We start from the raw sequence: 20,064 nt of genomic DNA, 5'->3' as shown, positions 1-20,064 counted from the left end.
CTGATAATACTGGGAGAGCTATTGTTTAATTCCGATGGTCGGGTAGGAGCGAGAAGCTCGATACTCAACTCCGCAAACGCATGCAGCCATACATCACCATGGTCCACAGAGATTTTGCTCGTCCAGAGTTCGGGCTGGAGGATGTAGAAATCGGTATCATTTGCTGAAGTCCGGCGTAATCCGGTCGAGAAATGCTGCGGCCTTGAGGTCGAATTGGCTGAGTGTGCATGCTGGATTCTATATCGTAGTCGTTCTGTCCCGCCAACATGGGTACGCGGTCCGATATTCGGAGTTGGATAGGAGACGGGAACCATTTAAGGGCATAATACTCCGTAAAGGAAGTCACTTGTCACAATGAAACCAATCTAGTGACTGCTGGTAATCACAAGATCAATATGACTGTTCGTAAGGGCTTGTAGATATGACTGCAGGTGGAATTTCTAACATCAAACAAATTCAAAAGAGCAGTGCTGACATCACGTGACAGAGTCTTATCTGGGTGCTGGTGCAGGTGCTGGTGCAGGTGCTGGACCAAGGCAACCAGGCAATAAGGACAAAACAAATAGTTCGGACCAAACCCTGACGACATTTGATATCCATCAACAGAATGTCCAATTGTCCATCATGTCTTGAATTGGGGACTGGATGATGTAGGAAAACACGACCTCACTCCCCGTATTGTTTTACTGTTGGCCATAGCTATACCTTAGTGAAAGAACCCTGCCAGTATTCGATGTATGTCGGATACAACGAGACTGAAGCATGAGGTAAGTCAAGAGAAATTACTACCAACATCATCCAGTCCTGACATTCAATAGGTTCCTCGACATCAGGTTCTCATTGCTGGTGCCATATCCGGTCTTTTGTCGAGGTGATTGTCCTCGCAGATCCTTAGCCTGCGGCACAAATAACAACGAGTCAGATTTGTCGTCGCCCCCCTAGATGTCATCAAGATCCGACTTCAATTGCAGAGCCATTCGCTATCCGACCCTTTGTCCCACCGGGGCGTGATAGGTCCGACGTATAAGGGCGCTTTTGGAACCCTGAAACACATCCTAAGAGATGAGGGTGTTTCGGTCAGGATTCCAATCTGGACAATGGATGCCGCTGCTGATATAGATAGGCTCTGTGGAAGGGCAATGTCCCTGCGGAGTTCCTTTACCTGATGTATGGCGCGGTCCAGTTCCTCGCCTATCGTCAGGCATCGGCTTTAGTATCCGGGCTCGATCTGCCTTCATCCGCGACATCTTTCGTTTCAGGCGCGTCCGCTGGAATCTGTGCAACCACCGCGACTTACCCTCTCGACCTTCTTCGGACTCGATTCGCTGCCCAAGGACAAGATCGGATTTACCCTTCCATCCTTCGCTCCGTCCATCAAATATATACGTCGGAAGGCGTAGGGGGATTTTATCGGGGAATCGGGGCTGGGATCAGCCAAGTGGTGCCTTATATGGGCCTCTTCTTCGCAATATATGGTTCCACGCAGCCATATCTTGTGTCTTCCTCCCTTCCGTTGAGTAGCATTGGGTCACCCGATGCAGTTGCCGGTGTGATTGCATCCGTTTGCTCGAAAACTGTGGTTTTCCCGCTTGACACTGTCCGTAAAAGGCTACAGGTTCAGGGGCCGGAGCGTATGAGATACGTGCACAGGAACATCCCATTATATGAAGGCGGCGTCGCGAAAACGTTGCAGAATATCCTCAAAGTTGAAGGCGTACGAGGCTTATATCGAGGGTTAACTGTAGGACTCCTCAAGGCGGCACCCGCGAGTGCAGTGACGATGTGGACGTATGAGCGTGTCCTGGCTGAGTTCGAGCGGTGTGCGACGCTCTGACACAAATTCCTGGAAATATGGCGAGGTGGAACGGTGGAGGCTCACAGCATGGGCACGGCCGCGAAATCAAAATACTTATGATCATGTCGTGATATAAGGCATCGAAGATCAGAGTTTGGCGGGACATCGCAAGAATGGCACCGATCCGTTTATAGATTTAATGCATTGAGGTCGCCCTTTCACATCTTTTTAATCATCTGCATCATCCTGCACCTTGTAATCCGCACAGATATCCCATCGGTCCCCACCAGCAGCTTGACTCACATACTTGACGAAACGCATGGTGCCTTGATCCCTCAAAACGATACTTAATTGATTCCATGTTGCGGGCATGCTGAATAACACCCCGTCATCGTCATCGGCATCGTTGCTTCGGTAAATAGCAGGGTCTTGCCGAGACTTTCTCGTTCCAGCACCAGTCATGCTCGTTGGCACCTCACCCGCGTCTTGCTCTTCTTCCTCTTCGTCACCAGCCAGATAGATTTCATACCCACCATAACTCTCGGGTTTGTTGGAATCCTTATCCTTGCCGTTGGGTTGTTGGGCCGAATCCTTGACCTTATGGGTTGTACCATTGTTGTCTTCCCCAGCCTCAACTTCCATGTCGTCTTCATCGTCGTTCTCTTCTTCCCATTGCTTCCATGGAGAGAGAGACAAGCATAGTTCCAACTGAGGGTCGTCCTCCTCGTATTGGGTTGCCAGGGTGTAATCCAATCCCCGTCGGAACCTGCGGATGAGGCAATCCAGACCCGTGGTAGAGAAACCAGTGACAAGGCTTAACCATTTGCGGAAGTGTCTAGACGGGAAGAGATGATTGACAAGCTCGTCCAATGGCGCGTCGGTATCTTGCCCGCTGCTCTGTGATGGTTGACGATAGAGATACCGATGTTTATGTGGCGGGCGAGAGAGGTTGAAATGGTTCAAATCACCCGCTCGCTGGCCAGAGCTATATCCATCCCGTTTTTCGACCCACGTCCGTAGACGAGACTCAAAAGCTGGGCACAGGAATTGACCGACCCGAAGAGAAGACTCATCCACGAACATGGAGTTCAGTTCCTCCACCGTTTCAGGAACCAAGTAATCGGCTTTGAGGTACTTCACCAGGAATTCGCAATTTTCCTCGCTCAGTTCCTCATCATCTTCTTCCACAAGAGTCTCTTCCTTCGCATCCAAACTTGTCCACGCAGGTTGAGGTAGGTCGAATTCGCTGGCGTTGCCCTGCAGTTGAGCGAGAGAACTCTTTTCCGCTAGACGTTGTTCAAGCCCTTCTTCGAATCCTTCCTCTCCAGGCTGAGGGATATGGAACCATCCACTGATTGCCATCCGAACTCGACCGCCATCGTCTTCCGAGGTTTCGGAATCGGCAAAGTACACTTCCTCCACGTCATGGAAGCTTTCACCCGGTTGAACTGCAAAGAAGGACAGCTGGTTGAAGGCGGGAGGGATGACCACGTCGAACTCTGGGTCGGGTATCTTCACTTGACTTCCGTCCTCACGCTTCTCCTTATGGGTGGGATATAACCGTAGTGCGCCGCCCCATTCAGGCTTCCATGGTTGGTCTGGATCCGTCAGGTACAGGATATAGCTGACTCGCCTCGTGCCGATAACATCGTCATGACATAGGAGATGACATCCTGGAGTATATACGTTGATTGCCATGTCCGTCTTTGCGCCACTCAATGGCCCCGATTGAGAAATGCTCGAGATGAAATTGCGGAAGTCCGGGGAGTATAACGCATCGCGAAGCTTCAAGAGGGCGGGGAGATCCTTCAAGGAACCGTCATCGAGTCCGTCCAAATTTGCCAGGTCACCAGATTGGTGGATCTTGTAAATGTCGGTTTCTTTGGGAGTGAACGAGATCTGATTGCGAATTTCGTCTCGCACTTGGCGGAGAAGTGTAGGTTGCACGAGGTTGGAAAGGACGCCATGCTTGTAGCTACGATCAAATCAGTATATGGCTGTAAAAGTAGTAGAATGGGGAATATACGGCTGGGAATTGGCGTAGCTATCCTGATATGATTTCAATGTCTGGGCGTCGAAAAGGTCATCCCGGAAGTCCTGCTTCGGGGTAGCACAGGTCTGGCGCTTTTTGATTGTCGCATTTGGATCGGCGTCGGTGGAATCTCTCTCACGCTTCATTTTTTGAGATTGGATGGGCAATCTGTCTCGTGAACATGTATACAATTGCCTGGAGTTGGCAATGCTGCAGGATATTTAATATGGAGGGGGAAACAATAGGGTGTATTTGGAGTCAAAAGAATCTTCCAGGGTCTTGTGGGAATAATCTGGATGGAGGTGTGATCCTCACGCCACAGGATATTTTTCTTCACTTGCTCCCTTAAGAATCGATCTGGTGTCTTAGACTTCTATCCAGTATCCAGTTTGCTAAGCAGATTTCATATGCCGACATGCAACCTGTCACAAGACGCCACCGCAAATCTCACTCTAACCGCAAGTTGGTCGAAGGTTCTGTGAATTCGAACGCGATTCAGGAGACATAATCTCGACTACAATCTACCAGATCGCGAGAATAATATTCTGACATGCTCATTTCTTATTGCAGAAATGTACATGCAGGCTTCACCGCTCCCTGTGTACGGACATTCATTAGGACGACCTGTCTCTTACCTCCTTAGAGCATACGAATCAGAAGTAAAAGACGGCCCGATTAAGCGCTGGTCCCCGAACATAGAGGTAGTTACGGTAACGCTACATTTCATCCAGGACACTGGAAGATTAGACCCCGGAACATGATACCCTCCTACACATTCCCTTCCATACCTTCCCTCCTATACCCTCCCTTTTCAGTCTTTTGGAAACTTTCAACGGAAGCCCCTTCAACAATCCAACCTACCAATTCGACAGACCACAATTAAGTCAAAGGCTCAATGAAGGCACGATTGGTATGCGCCTCGTCCTTGGTAATCTCTCATGCAAACCCCATCCGCGGTCCGCCTATACACATCGTGGTTCCCGGTCCTCTCTTAGCCCCGGCCTCCCTCAGTCTTCTTTCAGCTTTGACGTCCTCCAGCCTACGGAAAAGGAGAACTGTATTCGCCTTATGTTCACTCGTTGGGCCTCCATGTAACTTGAAGGAAGGGATGATGAAAACGATTGAGTTCAGTGGTGGTGTCCATGATGCATCTTCTACTGGGAATAGAACTACTCAGTGGAGCGTTAACTTGGACCATTTCCAACTATTGCTAACTGGAATATAATTATCGGATTTCATAAGAAAGCCTACAAGCCATTAGCTCTGTATGAGGCTGGCAGTTGCCGAAATCGTGGCATAATGCTCGTTTGGCATTTACCTGTAGTCGTTGAGTCTGCCCGTATTGGTATCTATGCCCCCAAGTTCCCTATCAACGCCTCCATGCATGTCATTACCATAGGACGCGTTGCTCGTCCCAATAATATTTCGGAACCAGGTATTCGATCCGGATTCTCCACATGCTGTGAAAAAGCTTTCGACTCAGTTCATGCACTCAACTGCTCTGGGCTCCGACTCCCCTGCACGCGCATTACCCACCGCATTCGATCTCGAGTTTCTTCCATTTCCTGCTGGATGAGCTCAAGCCCCTCCATCTTCTCTTGACAAACGTCGGATGCTTGTCCGTAGTTCTTCACCACCATGTCCATTCTCTTTGCAATCTCTTCATGTCGTTGGATGGCTGTCGCCTGCATCTCATGGACCATCTCCAACATGTCCAACTTCTCGGCATCCTTGGCATTCTCAGCCCGCGCCTCCTCCAGTCTTTGACGGAGCCGTTCTACCTCACGCCGCAACCCATCGAAGCCACTGGTGACTGCAGCATACTGTGCATCAGCATGTGCGCGAGCTTCCTTGGCGTCGGCGACCTCCTTGTGCGAACTCTGCCTTGTTTCGTTGAGCTGTGTACCTAGGTCTTGTACGGCATCCTCAGCTTTGATGCGTCGTGCAATTTCATGTTCCAGCTGCTCTTTCATCTCCCCGATCTTTCTATCTCTCCGTCCCAGCATCTTTGTCTCTGTTTCTCTCATGTGTACCAGATTCTCATTCTCAGCCCGCAGCGATTGGATGACCTGGCGGGCGGTGGATAAGTTCCGCTGTGATTCATCGTGCCGCGCTTGTACAGAATTCAGGTTGCGACGAAGTCCTTCAACTTCCGATGTCAAACGTGATATGATGTGAGATGACCGCGTCGATTCCGTTATAGTGGGTGGTGATATTATGGCGCCGAAGGTCCGTGAAGTACTAACTCCGTTACTAAGAACTGGCGAAGATGGAGCACCTTCGGGGGTGTTCTTGATGCTTAGACGTCGGGTTGAATCACTGATGATTGGGGAGTCTCTTGATGAAGAGGATTTCGGGGATGAGAGTGAGTTGTGATCGCTCGAAAGAAAAGTATTCGTAGACGCAGGATCCCTGGGTGGAGAACCGCCAGCTATGTCTCTGAGGATGATAGGTGATGTGGTCGGTATCGTGGGTAAGCCTTCACGTATCGGTAAGGGGAAAGCTGGCTTTTCGCTATTGCCGATCGATCCACCATTCCGTTCATGAGAATGTCCTGAGACCGAGAGACTATTTCTATGTCGCGTTTTTATCTCTGGCGAAGGCGGCCCATCACTGACCATGCGCACTGTTGGAAATTCTTGGAACGACATTCGGTGATGTAGACGATTTCGCTTCCCCGGCGTGGATGGAGAGGAAGAGGACTGGGAGGACGGTTTCGGGTGCGATCGTGAATGAGGACTCTGCCACAGTCCCACCATTGTGCTGCCGTTGGTTCGAGTACTATGGATTGGCACAGAGAATGGATGACTTCTCTAGTCGAAAGGACGTTGACCGTGTCGATAGCCCTGGAAAGCGGTCTTGTCAATTGACGGACGAGATTATGCCCTCGAAAACCATGAACACACCTGAGTTCGCACGTCCATGGGTGATTGGTGTGACGTGGTACAGGGAACAAGAAATCAGTTTGATGATTCTAAAACAAAGAGGAGTTAACTTTGGGTAGGTGTTAAGATCTGGACCATGCTGTGGGTTGGGACAATGTATGACATGGCTCGTGGTTGAATAATGAGCTTGATACATGATTGATGAGGGCGAGACCAGAGGTGACGCACTTGATGTGTAGTATGTTCCGGTATTAAATAATAATTGGTATTAATTGCGTTGACCAGCCAATGATGCTAACAAGCCCTACTGACTCATGCATGGAATTCGTACTTAAACTACCATCTGAATATGTGACCAAAATGTTATATCATACATTGTACGGGAACAGAGCAATTGATCCATGATTTATCATTCAGACGGTCTATCCTGGCACGTATTTGTACATTAACTTTTCCCTGCGCCAGTCCTTCTGACTCCTTCACTCCTCATCACTATCTTCCTCTTCATCTTCATCCATCGCTTCGCCGACATTCACCTTGAAGGTTGGGGCCTGATCAACGCCAATGTAGCTGTCGCAGATGAGATACAGTGTCAGCTCGACTGGACCCGGTTCCGGCACGGTAAATTCAAGCTTGGTGCGAAGCTTGCGTTCTATCGTGATCCGCTTGATGCCATAAGAACTCTGCGTCTTCTCGTTGGCTACAACAAGCCACCAGTTCTCAATCTTTTCTCCCGGATAGAAGGGCGCATGCACCTTCGTGTTCGGAACCTCGTCTTCATCGATCTGGCGCTCCAATGTGACACTCAAAACTGATGGCTCACCGGCAGCGACGGAATCCGGATCTTCCACCTTCATGGCAATATCGATGCTAGGATACGAGGTATTCGTGAAGTTCGCAGCATCCTGTAGCTGCTGTCGGTTGAAACCGAGTTTCTTCACAAAGACCTCATAGTTCGGATTCTCATCTGGATCCATGTAGTCCATAAACTGCATGACATCGTGGACTCCTGCATCATTGGCGACTTGGATCGCACGCTCGTCAAAGTGTGGTATTTGCTTGAGAGGACCGTCGTGCCAGGTGGCTTGAACGATCATTTGGGAGAGCTCCATTGCTTGGATACAATTCATATGGCTTTCGGAGGAAAGAACGTCCACACACGCACTCAAGAGACCGAGAATCTTGCACAGGATGACTTCTTGATCTTTCGCTAGATCGATCGGCAGCTCCATCCGTGACAGGTGTGCCTGGACCAGAACAAAGGCCTTGAAATGAGGCGATTCGTAGCTGGCTTCCGCCATTTTGTACGGGAGTCGATCGTAGATCCGGCGAAGAACGTGGTCCTCGTGTCGTCGGATCTGAATGTCCTCGAATTCTGTAGCCGATGTGACGATCTCGACGATGCCTTTTAGTTTGGTCTTCGCATTTAGCGACAACAAGAATGTCTGCATGGTGACGAAGGAGATGTTATAGTAAGAAGCGATGATGGCGGGGTTGAGCGGTTCGATGGAATCTTCGCCTTCCTCATCCTCCTCGATGGTGATCATTTTCGCTTCTTCCAACTCTTTCAGCGTTGTCTCAACTAGTTCCGAGAGGTGGGAACTCAAGCCTTCATGAGATGTGTCGGTGAGGCCGTAGAAGCTTGGATTGGCGAGCAAACGGCGGTAGAAGTACGTGTAGGTGGTCCAATCGACGGCATCCTGAGTGGATGAGATCACACGCGCGCTGATTTCAGCGATAAATGTATCCGCCATCTCCCCTTGAAGATAACTCTCGACCGGTAACGCATCGTTCAAGAATTTCTTGTAGTACTCTCGTTTGACTTGGGGGACGAAGAGGACACCCTTACAGCTCTTGTCCATGTCCGGCCGTCCGGCTTTTCCAAACATCTGGAGTACTTCACTGAGCGGATAGTCCACGTATCGATGCTCTCGACCATCGTAGAATTGGGTGCCCATGACGATGACAAGGTGGCTGGTAGAATTAATTTCCCAGCACGAATCTCGGGAAACGAGCATGACCTGTATGGCCCCAACTCGGAAAAGATGTTCCACTGCCTTTTTATCAAAATCAGTGAGGGCTTCATGGAAGTAGCCGATGCCATGAGACAACGATTCAGCCAGGTATCTTTCGTTAATCTTTTCCAGGATTGGCGCCAGCTGCTCTTGAGGAGCGTACAAAAACCGATCTTCCTCATCTTCGGCAACACAGCAGCTCAGCAAGTCGGCTGCAGTTGCTCGTGCTTGTCTCCGATTGGGGACGAAGACCATGGTGGGCTTGTCGGTGGACAATTGTAGGATTGCGTTGTATGTCGGTTTCACCATGGCCAGCATTAAGGATGGAAAGTGTGGGATCGTGAACGATTGAATGTGAAGTTCGAGAGGCACAGCGCGAACTTGAGGGCTGAAGTTGAAGATCGTGTGCTTGTTCGCTCCGATCCACTCTCCCACATCGCGTGCGTTAGCCAGAGATACGCTCAAACCCACAATTCGCAGCCCTGACTCGAGTTGCAGCGACATCGCATGCATACGGGAGACCACGCTCTCGTATATATGTCCGTTCTGACCACCGATCATATGAAGATCGTCCGCGATGAAGAGTGTGACTCGTTGAACGTTCTTTCGACGCTGCCACGATCTCGATATCAGATCCCACTGCGCTGGTGTTGCAAGGATCAGGTCACCTTTCTCCAGAAGACGCAAATCCGCCGTCACATCGCCAGTGAGCTTCACAATCTCTTTCTCGTTGGGGACCGATGCCAATCGTGACTGCCAGTCTTTGTGTCGAATGTCGATCAATTCCTGGAACGGAGCAACGTACACCGCTTTTGGAGTGGCGCTGTCATCCGCCTTCATCCAGTGCCGTAGGAGAGCAAACTCCGCGCATGCTGTCTTGCCAGTTCCGGCAGCGGAGCCCACGAGGACATTCTCATCGGACGAAAATAACGCATTGAAGACTTGCGTTTGAATCTTGTTGAACCGTCCCCAGTGAGCATAAAGTTTCTGGTAGTCCGGACGCTTTAGAGCCGCAACGGGGAGCGGTTGAAGGTCAAGCAGTTGGGTATGAGACGGGAACTTGGCCGGAAGTTGCAGCTGTTGGAAAGATACAACAATACGTGTTTCGGCATGCATCCATCTATCGGAGATGACGCTGATGAAGTAATTGGGCGGCAACGGCTCGGCGATTGGGACCGTGAATTCCATGATGTGCTCATTCGTGTCGGCCGTGGCATAATCCTTTCGAAGGAGGAACTGGTCGTGAAAGAGGATATCCTCTCCATCACAGTCCTCAACGAGCACCCAGAATAACTCGGCGAGACCATGGACGTCATCATCCCATTCAAAGTTTGGTCGTAATGACAATTGAACGCGAAGGACGGTCCTTGTCATGGGTTGAACTTGGGCTTCAATTTCAAGGCGTGGGAACTTTTGAACGAGAGAGCACACGGTCCTGCCCGCTCTTGGCATCCCCAACAATTCTCCCATTCGAGGTGGATCTAAATCGAAGTAATTCGTCCAAGGGACATCAATTCGTTCCGATTTCTGGATTATATCCCTCGGACAACTCGGGAATTGCCGAAGGGGGGTCATCGTCGGCCACATTCGCTTTTCAGCCATTTTGCAGAGACTCAGGGCAGTTTTTGCAACCGACGCCCACCCTTTCTTCAGCACGATCTCGAATATCGCTCGAAGAATTCGGCCAGCTGATTGTGTCACATAGACCAGATCGGCCATGAGCGCCAATCCATCCAGCTTGAGGCGCGAAATGTAAGCTTGGAGAAGAACGTTGATTTTCGCGTGGGGTTCATCAATGCTCTCTTTGACCGGAATTGGCACACGTCCAAGCAGCTTCGCGAGCTCCAGCTTTTCGTCTTGCCGTACCGGGATGTACTTGAACTCTTGGCTGAGAGAAAACACTCGGAACATTTCGATAGATGTAATCGACGGTTGAAGGTGCTGATTGTAGGTGGCCATGGATGCATGCGAGATGTAATAGTGGGAAGCGATGCGGCCTAGCTCCGTGGATTGGATCCGACCCGTCTTTGCGTCGTATTTAATGAGATGGGAATTCGCCAGTACCGTCGCCGCAGAGTGGATCAAATCCACTCGTTTTTGTTCCAAGGCTTCATCCTCCTCATAGTCGGCACCGACGCTGTAGAGACCCGGGGATCGAAGCATGCGTACAAAGAGATACGTGTAACCTAACCAATCCACACCATCATCACGATTCCGGATGGTGCCAAGCACAATTTCGGCGTTGAGGTTGTCCGCCAGCTTGCTAATGAATTGGGATTCGATCGGCAATTGCTGATTCAGGAGAGAAAGGTAGTACTGCACCTCCGTCTGGGTGGTGATGATGATACCCTCCCCGAAGGTGTCGTATTGAGGGCGACCGGCTCGACCAAGCATTTGCAGCACATCTTGAGGGCTCAATTCAACCCAGCTGCCTTTCTCCGGCGAATAGATCTGAGTGCCCTTGATGATGACGGTGTGAGCCGGAAGATTGACTCCCCATGCTAACGTGGCAGTGCAGACTAGAACTTGGATGGAACCGTCCGCGAAAAGGTCTTCCACCGATGTTCGATCGGCTCGGCTCATGCCCGCATGATGAATCCCAAACCCATATGGCATCAGATCCTTTAGATCGGCATTTGCAACGCCTTCGGCTTCTTCACGAAGGATTTCTCGTGACGCCGCATCCGTGCGAAGAATCTGCCCGATAGTGTCCAGCTCCATGGCCTTATCTCGAATGTATTTCGCCGTCTTTGCCGTCTCTTTTCGCGAGTGGACGAAAATGAGCATTTGGTTGCGTTGGGCTCCCACTTGTTCCAGCACCTTGGTGTAGCAGACATCGTTCATGGTTTTCAACTGCTTAATCGCTTTCTTGTCGCTGACACCAATGTACTCTTGTTTCAACGGGGTCGGACGGTAGGTCGCATCGAAATGGAACATCCCTTGCTTAGGATCGACTCGGAGAAATGCCGCAACATCACGGAAGTTGGGTAATGTGGCGCTCAACCCGACCAAGCGCACATTGTCACCCGTCTGTTCAGACCGGCGGATAGTCCGGCTGACGATGCTTTCAAGGACGGGTCCACGATCATCGTGAAGAAGATGGATCTCATCGATGCAGATGAGACGAACCAGATTCGTGTAGCTCGTATCGGTTGCCTTTCGTGTGATGACATCCCATTTTTCAGGAGTAGTGACAATGATTTGTGTGTCCACGATTTGTTGCTTCGTGAGCTGGCGATCTCCAGTAAGCTCTGCAACGCGAATCCCGAGTGGTTCGAGCCGCTTGCCAAAGTTGCCAACTTGTTCTTGCACCAAAGCCTTGAGCGGAGCGATGTAGATGATTTTGAACGCGTCGTAATCGATCTCTCCGGTGGTCGGGTTCAAATGTTTTCCGATTTCCCGAAGGATAGCAAGCATTGCGACATTCGTTTTCCCTGAACCTGTCGGGGCGCAGATCAGCATGTTCTCATCCCCTTCAAATGCGACGGGGAAGCACTTGGTTTGGATTCGATTGAGTTTGGAAGCCGACCCAAATCCTTGACGAGCCCAAGCTGGCATTTCCGACGTGGGCATGTCAGGGAAGTCGCTGGCGTCTTTACGGGGCAGTGGTGCAGGGACATGGATCTCCTCGTAGCCTTTGAATGTGCGCTTGGTGGTTCCTTTGGGGAGCTTCACTGAGGGATTGGTCATGAGGTGATTTCCTTGATCGAAAACCAGATTCTCCAGGTTGATGAGTCGTTTCGGTTGCAACCCACCAACCAACCCCTCTTCCGTAGGCTGGGCTACGGTCTTGCCCTTGGTCTCCGGAACGTCGACTTCCATGAGATCCATCTTGATTTTGCTAGGCTCATCAACTAAAGCGTCGCCTTCTCGAGCTCGAATTTCAGATAGGATTTTTCGGTGACCAGATGCGATCATTTCCCGTTCGACTGCAGTTTGCTCGTCTCGGTCCGCTGCTCGTCGCCACTTGGTAACCCATACGATCCGATCACGGTTGATGAAAAGTTTAGCTACGAGCTCGTGATGCTCATAGTCGAAGAGTTCCATCAAGTCGTTCTCGATTTCTCGCGCAGCCTTCTCCTCACCATCATCCGATTGACCGGCAAGGATGTTGAATGCCTCTGCTGTTTTCTCTTGCTGGACGTGGGCGTCTTCGTAGACTTGACCGATTTGCCGTTGAAGCCAGTATGCGTCGATTTCGTGTACTGGAATAGATCGGTCATGTGTTCGGTCGCGGCCTCGTCCGCCGGTTGTGATGACCGTTTCCCCGATCTCCATCTCATCGCCCTCGCCAGTCTCTTCCGGAGCTTCGGCACCTCCAATTGTCTCCTCAGGGACCTCACCAGTGACGTCCTCGGCTTCAGATTCATCCCCGTCATGGACTTCAAAGGCTTGTGTTTCTTCCGTTTCCTCGTCATCATCGAAGACCACGGCTACGCCTTGCCGTTCGTCCAAATCTCCCCCTTCCTCGGCCTCACCCGCATCCTCCATATCCTCGTCTTCGTCTTGTGCATCGTAGTCGGTGATTTTCTTCCCAAGATTGACTAGCTCATTAAACTCCTTCGAGCCCATAGTGACGCCAAGTATATCGTCGATTTCCTTCTTTTTGTCAAAATCCTTCAATGCCTCGTCTTTCAAATACTCCAGGACAGCATCCGCGGCACTACGAGTGACGTGACTCGGGACATCACCAAGATGCCTGCCTACAATCGTCGTGATCAAGTCGTAAGTGGCCTGAGTTGCGGTGGTACGAGGTCGGTATTTGAGGTCTTCAACAAGGAGATCATGTTGTGACAAGATTCCCGCGCCTTTGGACTGTTGTCCATCTCGCTTTCGTTTCTTCTGTTGCTTTTCTAGGACGTCTTGACCTTCCCGAATGCTGCCCCGCTCCACATCGACACCTCCTCGTGGCTTTTTCAGCATCGGTGCGCTTTCTCGTGCGGTTCTCGAGCCCATATCCCGGATATTGAGGCGTCCGGCAAGCGACTCGGGGTCTCCCGTATTCTCATCGCCACGCCTTGTCACAAATCTTTTATCGGCCTGCAGAACAAGATTCGACATGGCCGAATACTTGAACTGCGCCAACGGGTTGTCTTTCTTTTGGTCCGCCATATTGAATGATATATCGACGACCTGATTATGGCGTTTCGCGGATATTAGGCAGGAAGTCGGGTGGTGGGTTGGGATTCACTCCCAGTTTCTTGGTCGTCGAATCGTGAAACGCGTCTAAACTCGAAATAAAGAGACGCGAATGAAAAGGAAAAAGGCACCAGAAATAGGTGGACTGCTCTCTGCAGCTCGATGAAGATGGAATTGGGTATCAGTGTGCTGTCGCAACAGGCGCAACATGCTTTGGTGATTCGCATATGATTTCAAGATGGACTTGATGAAGTTTGAAAGTGTGGGTGAGTCACGTGCAGTGCGCCAAGGCAGAGGTGGGCCGTAAGGCATCAAGGCTAAAATTCGAATAACGAGTTCAATGTCACGTGCGCCAGTTGTATGTCCCCTTCACTCAAGATTCATCAATCTCCAATGCTCACTGCTGAGCATGAACTTAAACAGAAACAATCCAGCAACGGCCCAAGTCAATATGGCACTCTTCAATAATAACACTGTCATCTAACATTTAGTGCCATCAAATCCCACCCAGTGATGCCTTTGCCATGTAGCATTATCAACTTGACGCTCGCAGCAATGCGAACTATCATCCATTCCCAGTTTTGATCGCTGTGACTGACTCCTACGCGTCCAGCCATCCGGATGATCTTTCTCAACCGTATCACGGCATCTCGACGAAGTCTCGGCATATTATTGTTCCCAGTTTTCCATTTTGTATCGTTGACGGTCTAGAGATGGTAACCTTGAGGCAGTGACACTGGTTGTTTGTCTGTTCTGCAAGTCGTTTGATCTAATCCAATTATTCCATCACAAACGAGTACAGGATTTCCTATGCTGGATGATCCCCAACCGTTAAGGCATGGGATCCCATCGGAGCCGTAGCGCTTTTGGAAGGTCGAGTTTGCCTTGCACCAACTGTCTGGTGGAAATTTACGTTTCCTGCATCTACCCCAAGACCTGCCAAATTGGTCATAATGTGGAAGAAAATCATAATCAAGATTGTCTAATCGCTACCTTCTACTGTCTGCTCAATCTTATATTAAAGTCTGCTTCAACGCCGCACAGGTTCGATCTAATTTGATGAGGCTCTTGCTTTGATTCATCTATGCAATTATTCTGATACTTCAAGACCCTGTTGGCTGCTCAAGCCTTGGACTTGGCCATTGACTCGGGTTTCGTACTAGCCATTCAAGATTCTCGAGCGGTTGCAATTCTTCAACATGAAATCGATTTTCTTGCTCTCGGTCTTGTTGGCGTCGTCGGTGGCGACGCCTCTCGCGGCAAAGCCAGGCAAGGTCAGCTATGATGAACACAAAGTGTTTCGCGTGAAGAGCAGGGAAAACTTTGCAGAAATGCAAAGTAAACTTCACGAGATGGGCTTGGATGAGTGGCATGTTAACAATATTGGAGAGCCTTTTGTGGATGTGATGGTCGCTCCGGATCAGATGGACGAGTTCCTTAGCTTGGGATATGATACGACCGTGTTCGTCGGCAACGTTGCTGATGCCATTGCAGAAGAAGAGCAGCCTGGTCGTTACAATGGTAAAGCTGCAACCTCTCACGGTAAACGGTCAACTACTGATTCCCATTTAGCAAAGGTCGCTCTCGATGCCCTTCCTGATGTCTCGTCGAATTCCTATTTCGACAACTATCACAACTACAACGATCATATTGCATTTTTGACGGACCTGGCTGCGCAGTTCCCGGATAAGGCTGAGATTCTTTCTGCCGGGAAGACGTATGAGGGACGTGATATCACTGCTATCCATTTCTGGGGTCAGTCCAAAGGAAAACCAGCTATCATCATGCAGTCAACGGTTCACGCACGGGAATGGGTGACGACCATGGTATGCGCCAAGGCTTCGTCTCAACGATTATCTAACAATTTGGTAGGTAAATGAGTATATTGCCTACGATCTCCTCACCATGTACTCCTCGGATGCGAAGGTCAAGAGCTGGCTTGACAAATATGACTTTTATGTGTTCCCATTCTCGAACCCAGACGGTAAGCTACAGTGTTTGACTTTGGCGCTTGATACTAACGTTACAGGTTTCGTGTACAGTCAAACCAACGAGCGCATGTGGAGGAAAAACCGTATGCCAGTTTCGTCCTCCTTTTGTCAGGGAATCGATATCAACCGAAACTGGCCATTCCAGTGGAACGTTCAGAATGGAGCATCTACGGACCCTTGCGCTCAAGATTATAGAGGTACTGCTGCAAACTCTGCACCTGAGACGAAGGCATTGGTATCATTCGCAACTCAGCTACGTGATACCACCGGCATCCAGATGTACATGGATTGGCATGCATATGCCCAACTATGGATGACTCCTTTTGGGTATTCTTGCGATGTCTTCCCCCAGAACGACTTTCGCTACCAACAACTGATTGAAGGTGCGACCGCTGCTGTTAAAACCGCAGGCGGACAACAATACGACGGGGGCCGGATCTGTCCAAAAATCTATCAGGTTTCCGGGGGAAGTGTGGACTACATGGACGCCGTCGCTAATACGACATTCGCATTCACGGCAGAGTTGAGGGATACTGGTAACTATGGGTTTCTTCTGCCAGCTAATCAAATTCGTCCCACAGCAATTGAGTCCTATGCCGGAATTCAATATTTATTGGAAAACATGTAGCTAGGAGAATCAGTATCCTCGTCTGGTGAGACACTTGGAGGGCTGGGAACCCGCACGTCTAAACTTCAATATAACGGGCGCGAATAAAGATACCGACAAGTACCGAATACAACCTGCCGTATCGGCTTCGAGATCGGGCTGCTTGTGGGGAGTGGAGACGAAGAATTGCCGTTTTCCCAGAGAACTGCGTGCACCGAGGATCCCCGCAAACTCAACCGACCTCCATAGCAACCCCGCGGGTAAGCGTTCACGACTTTTGAGATTTGGTACAAGTTTTCAAATGGAATACCTTTATCAACTGTCAGTGAGTACTTTGTCATTGAACTGCTAAGATTTCCCTCCATTTATCTATCCCCGAATTCTTGGATCAGTACCTGTGATTGTCATGGCGTGTAAGTTGATCCCCGCACCCCGCACTCGGTTATAAGTTCTTATTCCCATCTTATTCCCATCCTCAACTTCAACTTCAGCGTCTTCCGAGTCTTCGAGCCCAAGCGATGCCACCACCGAAAGAAAATCTTCTCCATTGAATATGACTGACACAATGGACATCAGTACCTCTCGCACTCGCAGGCGGCGCCGCCGCCTCTGCTTACCTGAATGCAAAATATCATTTGTGGCACGACCTAACTTCGCATGCATTGGCGAATACTCCTAACAGTGCTCTCAAGTATATGGAGTCCATGATTGCGGCGAAGAAAATGACGACATATGATGTTTTCCACGAGCAAGCCACTGTGAATCGGCCCGATGAAGTATTCTTGATCTTCGAAGGCCGTGAATACACATGGCGCGGATTCCTAGATGGAGTCACTCGACTTGGCAATTGGCTGATGAATGATCTTGGTGTCAAGGCTAAGGAGATTGTTGCTATTGATGGCGGCAATACTCCCGAGTATATGATGCTTTGGTTCGCTTTGGATGGTATCGGAGCCGTTCCCAGTTTCATCAACTGCAATCTTACGAGTAAGAGCTTGGTACATTGCGTTGAGGTGAGTCGAACAGGCATGCTTGCAAAGGGTCTTTCGGCTAATGAGAATTAGTTGTGCGAGTCCCGCTTTCTCATCTGCGACCGAGATGTCATGAACCTTGTTGAGCCGTGTGCGAAGGAGTTGTCAGATCTGAATGTTCAAATCCTGACCTATGGGCCGGATTTTCCTTTCACATTGCCCAATACGACTCCATTGCCGCTTTCTCGACGAACGTGTTTGGACCCTGCGGACGTCCGCTCTCTGATTTATACGTCAGGGACGACCGGGCTTCCTAAGGCTGTTCTCATGATGACGGGACGAGAGTTGTTGACCGGCCACGGTATTTCCGGCTATTTGAGGCTAAAGCCCGGAGACCGAATGTACACTTGCATGCCGTTGTACCATGGTGCAGCGCATGGCCTTTGTGTGACCCCTTCGGTCCATGCTGGCAGTGCCATCGTCTTAGGGCGCAAGTTCTCCCACAAGACCTTCTGGCCCGATGTCCGAGCGAGTAAGGCCAACGTCATCCAATATGTTGGAGAGCTCTGTCGGTACTTGCTGAACGGAGATCCGAGCCCTCTCGACAAGGCTCACAACGTCCACATGGCTTGGGGCAATGGGATGAGACCTGATGTTTGGGGACCTTTCCGGGAACGATTCGGGATTCCTTGCATCAATGAGCTGTACGCCGCGACAGATGGGTTGGGATCCACCTTCAACCGAAATTATGGCCCGTTAACGCAGAATGCCATTGGACTGCGTGGTCTGCTCTGGGACTATTACAATGGGAGCAACGAAGTGTTTGTCAAGATCGATATTGATACGCAAGAAATTCTGCGAAATAAGGATGGATGGGCCATTCCATGCAAAACCGGAGAGCCAGGTGAAGCACTCCATCGCCTAGATCCCGAAAACCCCGATGCGGCCTTCCACGGATACTATAAGAATCGGGGAGCGGGCGATAAGCGAAAGATTTACAACGTGTTTAAGAAAGGAGACCTGTAAGTGCCCGTAACTGAACGTCTGGAACTCTACTGATCTGCAATAGGTGGTTCCGAGCGGGGGATTTGCTGCGACGCGATTCCGATGGCCGGGTTTTCTTCGTCGACCGACTTGGAGATACCTTCCGTTGGAAGTCCGAGAACGTCTCGACCAATGAAGTGTCTGATGTGGTTGGAAAGTTCGATCAGATCGCCGAAACGAATGTCTATGGTGTCAACGTCCCCCATACGGATGGAAGAGCAGGATGTGCAGCGGTGGTGTTGGCTCAAGGGGTGAGCCTAGCCCAGTTCGATTTCCAAAGTCTGGCGACACATGTCCTTGGTCAATTGCCAAAATATGCGGTCCCCATTTTCCTGCGAGTCACCGAAGAACTTGCCTACACGGGGACTATGAAACTTCAGAAAGGACCGTTAAGGGCAGATGGCATCGACCCGAAGAAAGTGGCAGTATCAGGAGACAAGCTGTACTGGATGCCGATCAACCAGAAGACATATGTGCCATTCACGGAAAAAGATCTTGAGGCACTGGAGACTCGGAAAGCGCTGCTTTAATAGCTGAAGTATTTCTTGATTTCTTCTTGATTGACGTGGTTGCACCGATGGGACAGCTTGTATGATTGATTGGGTATTTCAAATAGAATTGATGATTTTCGACCACATTAAATCGAGTGCCTTGATACAATCATACAAGAGGCGCAGAATGACAGTACGGGTGATGAAAGTTGAAACATGAACTGTTCGCACCTCGCTGGACCCGGTCATGGATGATGGATAGCGTACTATGTACGGAATAGCTTCAGTTGCTTATCAGTTGTGGTCCTGACAATTCTCCAATTTTGTTGTACACTGTCGTTTGTCGAGATTCGAGAATCTACCGTGCGGGTCTAGCAAATCTGTGGACTATGGAGGATGCTATTGAATGTTACAATGAGAAGCACATTTTGGCACCAAGGCCCGTGATGACACAGAGTGACAAGTGACGACATAGGTTTTTTCAGGAGGTTCAATCACCCTACCTTAGCAGTAGCATCAATATGCAGAATGTCTTCATTTGTCCTATTATCGTCTTGTCTCACCTGTGACAGCAGGATTCCTTACCGTACCGTACTTTCTATTATCATGCATTATCTGGAAGATATTGAGATACTGTCATCCGACCAATCAGACAAGAATCATTTATCTATTGACGTTGGCCCCCCAAGTCCCAATCGCGTCTGGGGCGTCTCTGGCGTTGATGGGACATGGAATCCTTTAGGAAACGGCCAATCAGATCCAAATCGCCAATTTCTCATTACCTAAGAACTAAGCATGCATCGGACAGACGCTCCTTCCCCCCGGCCCTCAACCTCCGTCTCCTAATTCAACCGCGTCTCATCCTTAAACGGAACGGCTTCATGTGTTCATGGGAATCTTCCGGGTAGCTATCACGTATTAATAATTTCAACTGCATTCTCGTTTCGACATCATCTCACTTCTTTTTCCTTACTCCCAATATCCTGCAATCCGGCCTGCTTTTCGCCCTCGTCCGTTGCTCCGATCAAGTCGGGTGCTCTCGAATCTGTTAGTTCGTGCTGTAACCTGCATTCTATCATTCTGCAGCCTTCTTC

At 49.9% G+C, this 20,064-nt stretch overlaps 6 protein-coding genes across 6 annotated transcripts; 3 read left to right on the top strand and 3 right to left on the bottom strand.

Moving 5' to 3' along the window:
• The first annotated feature begins 554 nt into the window (after window positions 1-554).
• P152DRAFT_257712 (mitochondrial thiamine pyrophosphate carrier 1) lies at window positions 555-1,929 on the top strand. The gene is made up of 4 exons (XM_033674763.1): window positions 555-767; window positions 819-871; window positions 923-1,076; window positions 1,124-1,929. Exons 1-4 carry the CDS (start codon window positions 738-740, stop codon window positions 1,832-1,834), a joined length of 948 nt encoding a protein of 315 aa, XP_033529694.1. The 5' UTR covers window positions 555-737; the 3' UTR covers window positions 1,835-1,929.
• Window positions 1,930-2,023: 94 nt separating this feature from the next.
• On the bottom strand, window positions 2,024-4,334 carry P152DRAFT_444544 (putative oxidoreductase; the record flags this gene model as incomplete). Its single annotated transcript, XM_033677810.1, has 2 exons — window positions 3,822-4,334; window positions 2,024-3,770 (listed from the first exon to the last, which is right to left on the bottom strand). The coding sequence occupies exons 1-2, from the start codon at window positions 3,971-3,973 to the stop codon at window positions 2,024-2,026; spliced, it is 1,899 nt and encodes a 632-aa protein (XP_033529693.1). The 5' UTR covers window positions 3,974-4,334.
• Window positions 4,335-5,344: 1,010 nt separating this feature from the next.
• P152DRAFT_375097 (uncharacterized protein) lies at window positions 5,345-6,019 on the bottom strand (the record flags this gene model as incomplete). Its single annotated transcript, XM_033675597.1, has 1 exon — window positions 5,345-6,019. A coding segment is annotated over one exon (675 nt), but the record flags the coding sequence as incomplete, so codon positions are not given.
• A 1,046-nt stretch (window positions 6,020-7,065) lies between these two features.
• On the bottom strand, window positions 7,066-14,083 carry P152DRAFT_462936 (DEAD/DEAH box helicase domain-containing protein). Its single transcript, XM_033680440.1, has one exon. It carries the CDS (start codon window positions 13,837-13,839, stop codon window positions 7,192-7,194), a length of 6,648 nt encoding a protein of 2,215 aa, XP_033529691.1. The 5' UTR covers window positions 13,840-14,083; the 3' UTR covers window positions 7,066-7,191.
• A 787-nt stretch (window positions 14,084-14,870) lies between these two features.
• P152DRAFT_257686 (zinc carboxypeptidase) lies at window positions 14,871-16,678 on the top strand. The gene is made up of 4 exons (XM_033674762.1): window positions 14,871-15,387; window positions 15,439-15,692; window positions 15,739-15,850; window positions 15,896-16,678. The coding sequence occupies exons 1-4, from the start codon at window positions 15,066-15,068 to the stop codon at window positions 16,483-16,485; spliced, it is 1,278 nt and encodes a 425-aa protein (XP_033529690.1). The 5' UTR covers window positions 14,871-15,065; the 3' UTR covers window positions 16,486-16,678.
• A 192-nt stretch (window positions 16,679-16,870) lies between these two features.
• P152DRAFT_453186 (long-chain fatty acid transporter-like protein) lies at window positions 16,871-19,009 on the top strand (the record flags this gene model as incomplete). The annotated part of the gene is made up of 4 exons (XM_033678347.1): window positions 16,871-16,877; window positions 17,041-17,477; window positions 17,529-18,457; window positions 18,505-19,009. 4 exons carry the CDS (start codon window positions 16,871-16,873, stop codon window positions 19,007-19,009), a joined length of 1,878 nt encoding a protein of 625 aa, XP_033529689.1.
• Between the last annotated feature and the right edge of the window lie 1,055 nt (window positions 19,010-20,064).

This window comes from Eremomyces bilateralis (genome assembly GCF_010015585.1).
Source record: "Eremomyces bilateralis CBS 781.70 unplaced genomic scaffold P152scaffold_44, whole genome shotgun sequence".
In the NCBI taxonomy this organism is placed as follows: Eukaryota; Fungi; Ascomycota; class Dothideomycetes; order Eremomycetales; family Eremomycetaceae; genus Eremomyces; species Eremomyces bilateralis.
Note: the sequence above shows the minus strand (reverse complement) of the source record. Positions and strands in the feature narration are given on the sequence as shown.